The sequence below is a fragment of the Tachyglossus aculeatus genome (assembly GCF_015852505.1).
Source record: "Tachyglossus aculeatus isolate mTacAcu1 chromosome 12 unlocalized genomic scaffold, mTacAcu1.pri SUPER_6_unloc_1, whole genome shotgun sequence".
NCBI classification, from domain to species: domain Eukaryota; kingdom Metazoa; phylum Chordata; class Mammalia; order Monotremata; family Tachyglossidae; genus Tachyglossus; species Tachyglossus aculeatus.
The window spans coordinates 1,470,027-1,482,620 of record NW_024044828.1 but is presented as its reverse complement, the minus strand read 5'-3'; the positions used below and the strand labels follow the sequence as shown (position 1 = coordinate 1,482,620).

At 54.9% G+C, this 12,594-nt stretch overlaps 1 protein-coding gene across 1 annotated transcript in view; it reads left to right on the top strand.

Annotated features, from left to right (window-relative positions):
* Positions 1–12,594, top strand: part of SLC26A4 (solute carrier family 26 member 4) — a 107,757-nt gene that overhangs the window by 42,588 nt on the left and 52,575 nt on the right. Inside the window, exons 7-9 of the mRNA XM_038740900.1 lie at positions 7,171–7,323; positions 8,686–8,825; positions 9,975–10,085. Coding sequence (XP_038596828.1) covers positions 7,171–7,323; positions 8,686–8,825; positions 9,975–10,085 — 404 coding nt within the window. The remainder of the gene's footprint in view (positions 1–7,170; positions 7,324–8,685; positions 8,826–9,974; positions 10,086–12,594) is intronic.

Here is a 12,594-nt window from a genome sequence, read left to right as displayed (position 1 = left end):
TCCACTGAGCCACGCTGCTTCTCTGCACATCATTAACAAAACAAATAGAATAGTAAATATGTACAAGTAAAATAAATAGAGTAATAAATCGGTACCAACATATATTCAAATCCCAACTCCATCACTTGCCTCCTGTGTGACCTTGGGCAAGTCATTTAACTTCTCTCTGACTCAGTTTCCTTATCTGTAAAATGGGGACGCGATACCGGCTCTCCCTCCTACTTAGACTACGGCCCCCGGGGGGGAAAGCGGGGAAGGCCTCTGAACTGATTGTCTTGTGCCTAGTCCAGGGCTTATTACAGTGCTTAGCATAGAGTAGGTGTTTTATAACAAGATCAGGGGGGGTGTTGTGTTATGATGATGATGATGATGGCATTTATTAAGCGCTTACTATGTGCAAAGCACTGTTCTAAGCGGAGGGGAGGTTACAAGGTGATCAGGTTGTCAATCAATCAATCAATCAATCGTATTTATCGAGCGCTTACTGTGTGCAGAGCACTGTACTAAGCGCTTGGGAAGTACAAGTCGGCAACACATAGAGACAGTCCCTACCCAACAGCGGGCTGTCCCACGGTGGGCTCACAGTCTTCACCCCCATTTTACAGAGGAGGGAACTGAGGCCCAGAGAAGTGAAGTGACTTGCCCTGACAAGTGGCGGAGCCGGGATTTGAACCCATGACCTCGGACTCCAAAGCCGGGGCTCTTTGCCATCGTCATCGTCATCTCCCGTCACCTCAAAACCCGCCCAAATATTTCCCATTTCCTTCCCCATCAAGCCCAAACCCACCCTTGGCGTCACGGCTTTGCACAGAAGCAGCGTGGCTCAGTGGAAAGAGCCCGGGCTTTGGAGTCAGAGGTCATGGGTTCAAATCCCAGCTCCACCAATTGTCAGCTGTGTGACTTTGGGCAAGTCACTTCACTTCTCTGGGCCTCAGTTACCTCACCTGTAAAATGGGGATTATGACTGTGAGCCCCCTGTGCGACAACCTGGTCACCTTGTAACCTCCCCAGCTCTTAGAACAGTGCTTTGCACATAGTAAGCGCTTAATAAATGCCATTATTATTATTATTACCTATCATCTCCCTTCACCCATCTCTTCCTAGCTCGTTCTCCTGGTGCTTCCCAAGATAATAATAATGACGATGGCATTTATTAAGCGCCTACTATGTGCAAGGCACCGTTCTCACTTGTGGGGTTTTTTTTTTAATAGTATTTGTCAAGGGCTTACTACGTGCCAGGCACTGTACCGATCGCTGGGAGAGATGCAAGCAAATCAAGTTGGACGCAGTCCCTATCCCACACAGGGCTCGCGATCTTAATCCCCATTTTACGGATGAGGTAACTGAGGCCTGGAGAAGCGAGATGACTCGCCCAAAGTCACAGAGCAGACAAGCGGCGGAGCCGGAATTAGAACCCAGGTCCTCCTGACTCCCGGGCCTGTGCTCTAACCACTAGGCCTCCCTTCCATCATTTATTCAGGTATTTCATCTTGACATCTTTGGCTTGCCCAAGGACAAGTGGCGGAACCGGGATTCGAACCCATGACCTCTCACTCATACCAGGCTGCCCATACCTGTTATAGGCGCCCGCTCCGAAGGGACTCCCAGATTGGCTCATCCCAGTTTCCACAAAGTTTCCAATTAGGGCTTAAATGACCCCAAACGGTGGCCCGATAATTATGGCATTTGTTAAGCACTTACTATGTGCCCAACACTCCGCTAAACCTCTAAGACCCCAAGCTCATCGCGGGCGGGGAGCACGTCTTCCGACTCGGGTGTATCGCACTCTCCCGAGCACTTAGTACAGTGCTCTGCGCGCGGTAAGCCGTCAATAAATACAACTGATCGATAAGTTAAACGCTGGGGTGGATACAAGATAATCAGATTGGACACAGTTCCTGTGCCATTTGGGGTTCATGTTTTATTAATCAATCAATCAGTCGCATTTACCGGGTGTTCGCTGTGCTCAGAGCACTGTACTAAGCGCTTGGAAAGTACAATTCGGCAACAGATAGCGACGGGCTCGCAGTCTGGAAGGGGGAGACGGCAAAACAGAACAAGTAGACAGGCGTCAATACCATCCAAATATATCGAATTATAGACTAATTATAGAATTAGTCCATAACCGCTCAAACACGGAGCCCGTCCTCCACTAATCACAACCACTGAGGCAGCAGCGGGCCATCCCGGTTTTCCCATTCCCAGTTAGCAGCATTCCCCCGTCCCCGCCTTGGTCCCACATTCCCACCTTCTACCCGCCTCCCGCAACCGATGTCTTTGGTTGCCCCGATCTGCGTTGCCCAGCCAAGCGAGAGCTCTGTCGCCATCCAACTTGTCCTTCCCAAGCGCTTAGTACAGTGCTCTGCACACAGTAAGCGCTCAAAAAATACGATTGAAGCAATGAATAAATGAATCTGAGTCACCACCTGTTCCCAAAGGTATCTAAGTGGCCTTTCATTCATGCATTCATTCAGTCGTATTTATTGAGCGCTTACTGTGTGCAGAGCACTGTACTAAGCGCTTGGGAAGTACATATAGAGACGGTCTCTACCCAACAACGGGCTCCCGGGCTAGAAGGGCTCACCATCTAGACTTGTCTTTTAGAGAAGCAGCGTGGCTCAGTGGAAAGAGCGCGGGCTTAGGAGTGAGAGGTCATGGGTTCGAATCCCGGCTCCACCACTCGTCAGCTGTGTGTCCTTAACTTCTCTGTGCCTCAGTTACCTCATCTGTAAAATGGGGATCAATCAATCAATCGTATTTATTGAGCGCTTACTGTGTGCAGAGCACTGTACTAAGCGCTTGGGAAGTCCAAGTTGGCAACATATAGAGACGGTCCCTACCCAACAGTGGGCTCACAGTCTAGAAGGGGGAGACAGAGAACAAAACCAAACATATGAACAGAATAAAATAAATAGAATAAATATGTACAAGTAAAATAGAGTACATAATACAATAATACAATAAATAATAATACATAATATTGTATTAATGTACATAATACAATAAATACATTTCTATCATATTTATTACATTTCTATCCTATTTATTACATTTCTATCCTATTTATTTTATTTTGTTGGTATGTTTGGTTCTGTTCTCTGTCTCCCCCTTTTAGACTGTGAGCCCACTGTTGGGTAGGGACTGTCTCTGTGTGTTGCCAATTTGTACTTCCCAAGCGCTTAGTACAGTGCTCTGCACATAGTAAGCGCTCAATAAATACGATTGATTGATTGATTGATTGAGTAATAAATCCGTACAAACATATATACAGGTGCTGTGGGGAGGGGAAGGAGGTAAGGCGGGGGGACGGGGAGAGGGAGAAGGGGGGACCTGTTCCCAAAGGTATCTAAGTGGCCTTTCATTCATTCATTGTCATATTTATTGAGCGCTTACTGTGTGCAGAGCACTGTACCAGCGCTTAGAACAGTGCTCAGCGCTTAGAACAGTGCTTTGCACATAGGAAGCGCTTAATAAATCCCATCATTATTATTATTATTACTAAGCACTTGGGAAGTACAAATCGGCCACATATACAGTCCCTACCCAACAACGGGCTCCCAGGCTAGAAGGGGGAGATAGAGAACAAAACAAAACAAATTAACAGAATAAAATAAATAGAATAAATATGTACAAGTAAAACAAATAGAGTAAAAAGTAAAATAAATAAATAGAGTAATAAGTAATAATAGATTAAGACTGTGAGCCCCCCGTGGGACAACCTGATCACCTTGTATTCCCCCCCAGCACTTAGAACAGTGCTTCGCACCTAGGAAGCGCTCAACAAATACCGTCATCGTTATTATTACTTTTAAGGAGTGCCTTGAAAAGGCGCTCCTGGTTAGGAAAGCCTCTTCCCTGTAAATACCAGCATTCTTAGGAAATCCAAAGCCGTTCCTTCCCCCGGAATCCCCCAGGCCGGGAGGGTGTTGTGTGTGTTTGTGTGTCGTGTGCTCACGGATGTGATCACGGCACGATGCTTTGTACAACTGGTTTCCCTGGATCCTTCTTTCCCAACCGGACCTGACCTCTCCCCATCCTGGCAGCCCAAACCCACTTCCCCAATCCCGGTCCTTCCTTGGGCTGGGCTATTCCCCAGTCTGGCCTGAGTGCCAGTGCCCCTGGCTTCTGGGAATCCTGGAGTTTGGCTAGTGGAAGGCCTCTCCGGGCTCACCCCGGCTCCGGATCCCAAGGTTTTGTCTTCTTTGGGATCCTGTGGAAGCGAGGAGCGGGAAAAGGCCAGAAAACAGGCAGACAACCTCCTTGTCCCCCAGCTGACCCCTCGGCTGGACGGATCCACAAGCCCGGATTGTGTTTCTACAAAAACGTTCGGGACATTCGTTCATTCAATCGTATTTATTGAGCGCTTACTGTATAATAATAATAATAATGATGGCATTTATTAAGTGCTTACTATGAGCAAAGCACCGTTCTAAGCACTGGGGAGGTTACCAGGTGATCAGGTTGTCCCACGTGGGGCTCACAGTCTTCATCCACATTTTCCAGATGAGGGAACTGAGGCCCAGAGAAATGAAGTGACTTGCCCAAAGTCACACAGGTGACAGTTGGCGGAGCCGGGATTTGAACCCGTGACCTCTGACTCCAAAGCCCGGGCTCTTTCCACTGAGGCACGCTGCTTCCCATGCCGAGCACTGGGCTCCCTGCACCTCAAAAAACTCATCCGGTGACCCATCTGCCTCCGTATCAAACAAAAACGGCTTTAAAACTCTCCATCCCCTCCCCTCACCTTGCTGTTCTCCTGGCTTGGGAGTCAGAGGTCATGGGTTCAAATCCCGACTCTACCAATTGTCAGCTGTGTGACCTCGGGCAAGTCACTTCACTTCTCTGGGCCTCAGCTACCTCATCTGTAAAATGGGGATTGACTGTGAGCCCCCCGTGGGACAACCTGATCACCTTGTATCCCCCCAGCGCTTAGAACATAGTAAGCGGTTAATAAATGCCATCATCACATCACATCAGGAAGGCTGGAGCTGCGCCTTTCCTTCTCATTCATCCATTCCGTCGTACTTAGAAGCGTGGCTCAGTGGAAAGAGCCCGGGCTTTGGAGTCAAGGGTCATGGGTTCGAATCCCCGCTCCGCCGCTTGTCAGCTGGGTGACTTTGGGCAAGTCACTTCACTTCTCTGGGCCTCAGTTCCCTCATCTGGAAAATGGGGACTAAGACTGTGAGCCCCACGTGGGGCCACCTGATCACCTTGTATCCACCCCAGCGCTTAGAACGGTGCTTGGCACATAGTAAGCGCTTAACAAATGCCATCATTATTATTATTACTGAGTGCTTACTGTGTGCAGAGCGCTGTACTAAGCGCTTAGCACTGTGCTAAGCGTTTGCACTGTACTGAGGGGGCTCTCTGGGGACAGTGCAGCAGTGCCCGGGCCCAGGGGGTTGGAGCTGGGGAAGGGAGAGGGAGGGAGGAGGGAGGTTGGGGATGGGGCTGGAGGTGGGGATGGGGCTGGGGGTGGGGGTGGGGCTGGAGGCGGGGCTGGGGTTGGGGGAGTGTGGGGCCCGTGTCCCTGCATAAATAGCGGGCCCCGGGGGGCGGAGGGGACGGAGGCCGCTAGGAAGGAGGCTGTTTGGTGGAGGCTATTTGGTGGAGGCGGGAGAGGCCCGGACGGACACTACTCGGCCCCGGGATCCTCAGCTAAGCGGCGGTGAGAGACCCCCCCCCCCCCAACCTCCCAACCTCGAACACCCCGGACCCCCAGCCCTGATCCCCCAGTCCTGAATCCTCAGCCCTGATCCCCCAGCCCTGAATCCCCAGTCCTGAATCCCCAGTCCTGAACCCCCAGCCCTGATCCCCCAGCCCTGAATTCCCAGTCCTGATCCCCCGTCCTGATCCCCCAGCCCTGATCCCCCAGCCCTGATCCCCCAGCCCTGATCCTCCAGCCCTGAATCCCCAGCCCTGATCTCCCCAGCCCTGAATCCCCAGCCCTGAATCCCCAGCCCTGAGCCCCCAGCCCTGAATCCCCAGCCCTAAATCCCCAGCCCTGATCCCACAGCCCTGAATCCCCCAGCCCTGAATCCCCCAGCCCTGAATCCCCCAGCCCTGAATCCCCCAGCCCTGATCCCCCAGCCCTGAATCCCCAGTCCTGATCCCCCAGTCCTGATCCCCCAGCCCTGAACCCCCAGCCCTGATCTCCCAGCCCTGATCCCCCAGCCCTGATCCCCCAGCCCTGATCCTCCAGCCCTGATCCTCCAGCCCTGAATCCCCAGCCCTGAATCCCCAGCCCTGTTCCCCCAGCCCTGAATCCCCAGCTCGGATCCCCCAGCCCCGAATTCCCAACCCACAAACTCCCAACCTCCCAACTCCTGATACCCCACGACCCCCGGACACCCCGGAACCTCAGCCCTGAACCCCCAGCCCTGATCCCCCAGCCCTGGTCCCCCAGCCCTGAACCCCCAGCCCTGATCCCCCAGCCTTGACCCCCCAGCCCCGATCCACCAGTCCTGATCCCCCAGCTCTGATCCCCCAGACCTGGTACCCGAGCCCTGATCCCCCAGCCCTGAATCCCCAACCCACAAACTCCCAACCTCCCAACTCCTGACACCCCACGACCCCCGCACACCCCGGAACCCCAGTCCTGATCCCCCAGCCCTGAATCTCCAGCCCTGATCCCCCAGCCCTGAATCTCCAACTCTGATCCCCCAGCCCTGAATCTCCAACTCTGATCCCCCAGCCCTGAATCTCCAGCCCTGATCCCCCAGTCCTGAATCCCCGGCTCGGATCCCCCAGCCCGGAATCCCCAACCCACAAACTCCCAACCTCCCAACTCCTGACACCCCACGACCCCCGGACACCCGGGAACCCCAGGCCTGAGTCCCCAGCCCTGATCCCCCAGCCCTGAACCTCCAACCCTGATCCCCCAGCCCTGAATCCCCAGCTCGGATCCCCCAGCCCTGAATCCCCAACCCACAAACTCCCAACCTCCCAACTCCTGACACCCCACGACCCTCTGACACCCCGGAACCCCAGCCCTGATCCCCCTGCCCTGATCCCCCAGCCCTGAATCCCCCGGGCCTGAATACCCAGCCCTGATTCCCCATCTCGGCCCCCCAGCCCTGATCCCCCAGCCTGTGCCGCAGCCCGGCGGGGTCCGGGGGTCCCCGGGGGTCCCGGGCTGACGGCGGGCTCCCTCCCTCCCTCCCTCCCCAGGAACATGGCAGTCCCGGAGGGCAGCGCGGAGGCGGGGGCCGGCTACCTGGTGCAGCGGCCGGTGTACAGCGAGCCGGCCTTCCTGCTCCTCAATGAGCGCCGCCCGAGCCCGCCCAAACCCACCCTGAGGGACAGGCTCGCCAGGACCTGCAGGTCAGACACCCCCAGACCCCCTGGACCCCATGACCCCACGACCCCCCCCGTGTCCCAAGCGGGAGGGGAAGGGGTCCCACTACTGACCCGGCCCCCCGATGATAATGGCATTTATTAAGTGCTTACTATGTGCAAAGCACTGTTCTAAGCACTGGGGAGGTTACAAGGTGATCAAGTTGTCCCACGGGGGCTCACAGTCTTAATCCCCATTTTACAGATGAGGGAACTGAGGCCCAGAGAAGTGAAGTGACTTGCCCAAAGTCACACAACTGACAAGTGGCAGAGTGGGGATTTGAACCCATGACCTCTGACTCCAAAGCCCGGGCTCTTTTCACTGAGCCACGCTGCTTCTCTGATGCTCCAGTGGGGTCTCAGGGGGGGGGGGCCTCCAAGCTTGTTCCCCGGACAACCGGAGAGCTGGGGTCTCCCGGAGAGCCGGGGGAGCCCCTCTGCCTTCCCCAGAGAAGCAGCGGGGCTCAGTGGAAGGAGCCCGGGCTTGGGAGCCAGAGGTCGTGGGTTCAAATCCCGCCTCCGCCACTTGTCAGCCGAGTCTGGGCAAGTCACTTCACTTCTCTGGGCCTCAGTGACCTCATCTGGAAAATGAGGATGGAGACTGGGAGCCCCCCGTGGGACAACCTGATCACCTTGTAACTTCCCCAGCGCTTAGAACAGTGCTTTGCACATAGTAAGCGCTTAACAAATACCATCATCATTATTATTATTATTATCTGGTCCTGCCCTCCCTGGACCCAGCCAGGCCTGGCCCAGTTCTGCCCAGTCCAGGAGGGTCCCACTTGCCTGGACCCGGCCCAGACCGGCCCAGGCCGGTCCTTCCCTCCCTGGGCCTGGCCTGGCCCCGTCTAGTCATTCATTCAATCGTATTCATTGAGCGCTTACTGTGTGCAGAGCACTGTACTAAGCGCTTGGGAAGTACAAGTCGGCAACATCGAGAGACGGTCCCTACCCGACAATGGGCTCACAGTCTGGAAGGGGGAGACGGACAACAAAACAAAATGTGGGCAGGGTCAAGTCGTCAGAATAAATAGAAGTAAAGCTAGATGCACATCATTAACAAAATAACTACAATAGCAAATATGTAAAAGTCAAATAAATAGAGTAATAAATCTGTACAAACATCTCTACAGGTGCAGTGGGGAAGGGAAGGAGGTAGGGTGGGGAGGAGGAGAGGAAAAGGGGCTCAGTGTGGGAAGGCCCGTGAGCTCTCGGTAGGGCTTTGTAGGGAGGAAGAGGGCATTCCGGGCCAGGGGGAGGACGTGGGCCGGGGGTCATGGTCCTGTCCTCCCTGGGCCCGGCTCACCCAGGCCCCGCATCCCTCAGAAAGGCGGTTGTTTGTCCCGGCAGCTGCTCCCAGCGGAAGGCACTGCGCCTGGCCAAGGCGGCCGTCCCGGCCCTCGACTGGATCCCGCAGTATCGGGTGCGCGAGTGGCTCCTCAGCGACATCATCTCGGGCGTCAGCACGGGGCTCGTGGCCACCCTGCAAGGTGAGCGCCCCGGAAGCGGAGGGGGCGGCCAACGAGGGGAGGGACGGGGACCCCAGGATGTGAGAGGGGCCCCTGGGGAAGGGCGGAAGGGGCTGCAGTCCCCTTACCAGGCCCAGCCAAGCCCCCGGCCTTAATGAGCCCGGGCCCCTGGCTCCGGAGAAGAAGCCACACAGCCCCCAGGCCCCAGGGTGGCAAGAGGGGAGTGGGCCCGGGGGCCTGGCTGTGCCAGCGGGCTCCCATGGCATCCCCGTCCTGGAGAAGCGGTGGGCCAGGGCAATCAATCAATCAATCAATCAATCGTATTTATTGAGCGCTTACTATGTGCAGAGCACTGTACTAAGCGCTTGGGAAGTACAAATTGGCAACACATAGAGACAGTCCCTACCCAACAGCGGGCTCACAGTCTAAAAGGGGGAGACAGAGAACAGAACCAAACATACCAACAAAATAAAATAAATAGGATAGAAATGTACAAGTAAAATAAATAAATAAATAAATAAATAGAGTAATAAATATGTACAACCATATATACATACATACAGGGCACCTCCAGAGACGCAAAAGGAAGCAGCCCGACAGAATAAGCTTCCATTTCCACCTGCCGGCTCCTCTCTGGGGGCCTCCGTCCACCCTCTCCTGGGGGCCGCGGCGTCGCCCGGGGCTCCGGGCTGGCTGAAGGGACCACGTCTCCCCTTCCGGCTCCATCCCAGCGGGATGAGGATGGCGAGGGAGGTTGTCAGCCGGCCCTTGCACTCTGCCTCAAGCCCCAGCGGAGCTGTCCTCTCTGAGCCTGGCCCAGGGGGTTCCCAGAGCTCACCGGTGACCGCAGGCCCAGTGGCTCCCATTGCTCCGCCGTCCGGGGCTGGACAAGACCGACGAGTGGCCGTGGGGCAGAGGAAGGCTGGGTACCTCCACCCAGCTCTATCTACTCCCCGTCCTCTGCGTCCGTCTTCTGCCAGTCTCCCTCACCTTGTCTGGGATGGGTCCCGACGCTTTGGGAAAAGCCATTTTAGGGAGCTGATGAAGAGCTAACTTTGCACCTCAGGGACAAGGAGCCTGGCCTGGGTTGTGAGAAAGCCATAGCCGGGGCCAGCGGACATGTTAGAAACAATTTCGAGCTGTAAAAGAAGTCTTTTCTTGCGATTTCAGGTTTGGCCTACGCTTTGCTCGTCGCAATTCCCGTTGGTTTTGGACTCTACTCCGCCTTCTTCCCTATCCTAACGTACTTCATCTTCGGAACGTCGAGGCACATCTCAGTGGGTAATTACGTCTCCCTCCTTTCCTCGGCGTCGCCTCTTGCGTTTCGTGCTCTGGGTCCCGCCCTTCAGACGCAACGGGTCTCGGTTGGAGGGAGCGGGGCCCTGGGGAGAAGGCGACCTCGGTGAGGTGGCCAGGCCCAACGGGAATTGTGGAAAAACAGCCGGGCCATAAGGATGTGGAGACTGCCGCTCTCACCAAGGCGCGTGCGGCACTAGGCCTTGGGCACTTTGGTCAAAAATGGGCCCTGCGTGAGAAAATCCCCCGGGCGCGCTTCCGACGTGCCGCACTCCCGCCTGGACGTTTCCTCGCTCGTCGCATCCTGGGCTCTGGTGGGAATAGGATTAGCAGAGAGGGAGGGGAGAGTCTGAGGGGCAAAACCCACCAGCACTGGACGGCATTCTTCCGGATTGAGGCTCATTTCTTGTCCTCGATGGGAGACGCCGTCAGTCTAGGAAAAATTAGCATCCGCCCCCATCCACCCCGACGCCCCCCACACAACCGGCTCGGGAGAGACTGTTGTCTGTCTTGATCTGCCCTCCGCCCGAGCCCCCCAACAAGGGTAGACCTGGAGGGGAGAGGTCATCAGAGAAGCGTTGGGGAAGCGGAAGACTTTCTGCAGTTCATTCATTCATTCGATCGTATTTATTGAGCGCCTACTGTGTGCAGAGCACTGTACCAAGCACTTGAATCCATTCCTGTGGGATTTGCTTAAAAGAGCCACAGCAATCAGGGAGGTGGGAGGGGGGCTCCGTCCCCAGAAAGGGTTTGTTCGATCCTAGACTTTGACCGGAGTCAATAAGCTAGAAAACCGGTCTGCTGAATGAGAACTTCCCATTCTGCCAGCCTCAGTCCTGGGGTGTTAGCCAATGGCTCTGAGCAAACAACTTCCCGCCCCGCGGGTGGGTGAGGGGCTGGGGGGGGAAGAAGTAAACAGAAACAGGGCATTTCGAGAAACTCGGCAGGCTTCCAGAAGTTGGGGGCTGTCAGGTTTCCAGAAAACTGGGGCTTAGAAAGGGTGGCGGGCGGAGGGGTGACTCCTCTCCCTGAGGCCAGAAGTCTGGGATGCTGCTCCTCCCTGGCACGCGGAAGGTGACTCCGACTGGTCCCGCTCGCCCCGAAGGCAGCAGGCTTGCTCCAAATGTCGGCGGAAGCCAAGGCAGGAGCCTGTGAGGAAAAGATTTCCCCCCGCGCCTTTCCCTGATTCAGTCTCCGCTGATGTCCTTCCCGGCCCGCCGGAGACGGGAGAACGTTCCAGTAATCAAGCGTCACTGCCCTCCTTGGGCCCGGAGACGTGTCTTTTTCTGCCCGCGTTGTTCCACCCTGAGATCCTTCGGCCTTACTCCAAGGCCGGCCCTCGGTCAATCAGTCCTATTTATTGAGCGCTTTCCGTGTGCAGAGCAATATAGCAAGAGCTTGGGAGAGGTAAGCGCTTACCTCATCTGTAAAATGGGGATTAAGACTGTGAGCCCCACGTGGGACAACCTGACTACCTTCTGTGAGAAGCAGCGTGGCGTAGTGGCTAGAGCACGGGCCTGGGAATCATCATCATCATCAATCGTATTTATTGAGCGCTTACTATGTGCAGAGCACTGTACCAAGCGCTTGGGAAGTACAAATTGGCAACATATAGAGACAGTCCCTACCCAACAGTGGGCTCACAGTCTAAAATCAGAAGGTCATGGGTTCTAATCCCGCCTCCGCCACTGGTCTCCTGTGGGGCCTTGGGCAAGTCACTTCACTCTCTGGGCCTCAGTTACCTCATCTGGAAAATGGGGATTAAGACTGTGGGCCCCATGTGGGACAGGGACTGTCAAAACCCGATTACCTCGTATCTACCCCAGCGCTTAGAAAAGGGCTTGGAGCATAGTAAGCGCTGAACAAATACCATTATTATGATTTCTATCTGTTCCAGCACTTAGAACAGTGCTTGGTACATAGTAATAATAATAATAATGGCATTTATTAAGCGCTTACTATGTGCAAAGCACTGTTCTAAGTGCTGGGGAGTATACAAGGTGATCAGGCTGTCCCACGTAGGGCTCACAGCCTTCATCCCCATTTTACAGATAAGGTAACCGAGGCCCAGAGAAGTGAAGTGACTTACCCCAAGTCACACAGCTGATAATCGGCGGAGCCGGGATTTGAACCCATGACCTCTGACTCCAAAGCCTGGGCTCTTTCCATTGAGCCACGCTGCTTCTCTAAGCACGTAGTAAGTGCTTAACAGATACCGTAATTATTATCATATTATTACAATAGAACAGAACCGGTAGAATGGGTAGGTCCTTGCCCACAACGAGTTTACGGTCTAGAGGGGCCAGGGCCATCCATCTGGGGCTACCGGGCTGGGCTACAAGCACGGCGCCGTTGGCTTTTTCCATTGACATGTCCGTGGACTGGCCGGTTCCTTTGCCGGCTGATCAATCAATCGTATTTATTGAGCGCTTACTATGTGCAGAGCACTGTACTAAGCGCTTGGGAAGTACAAATTGGCAATACATAGAGACAG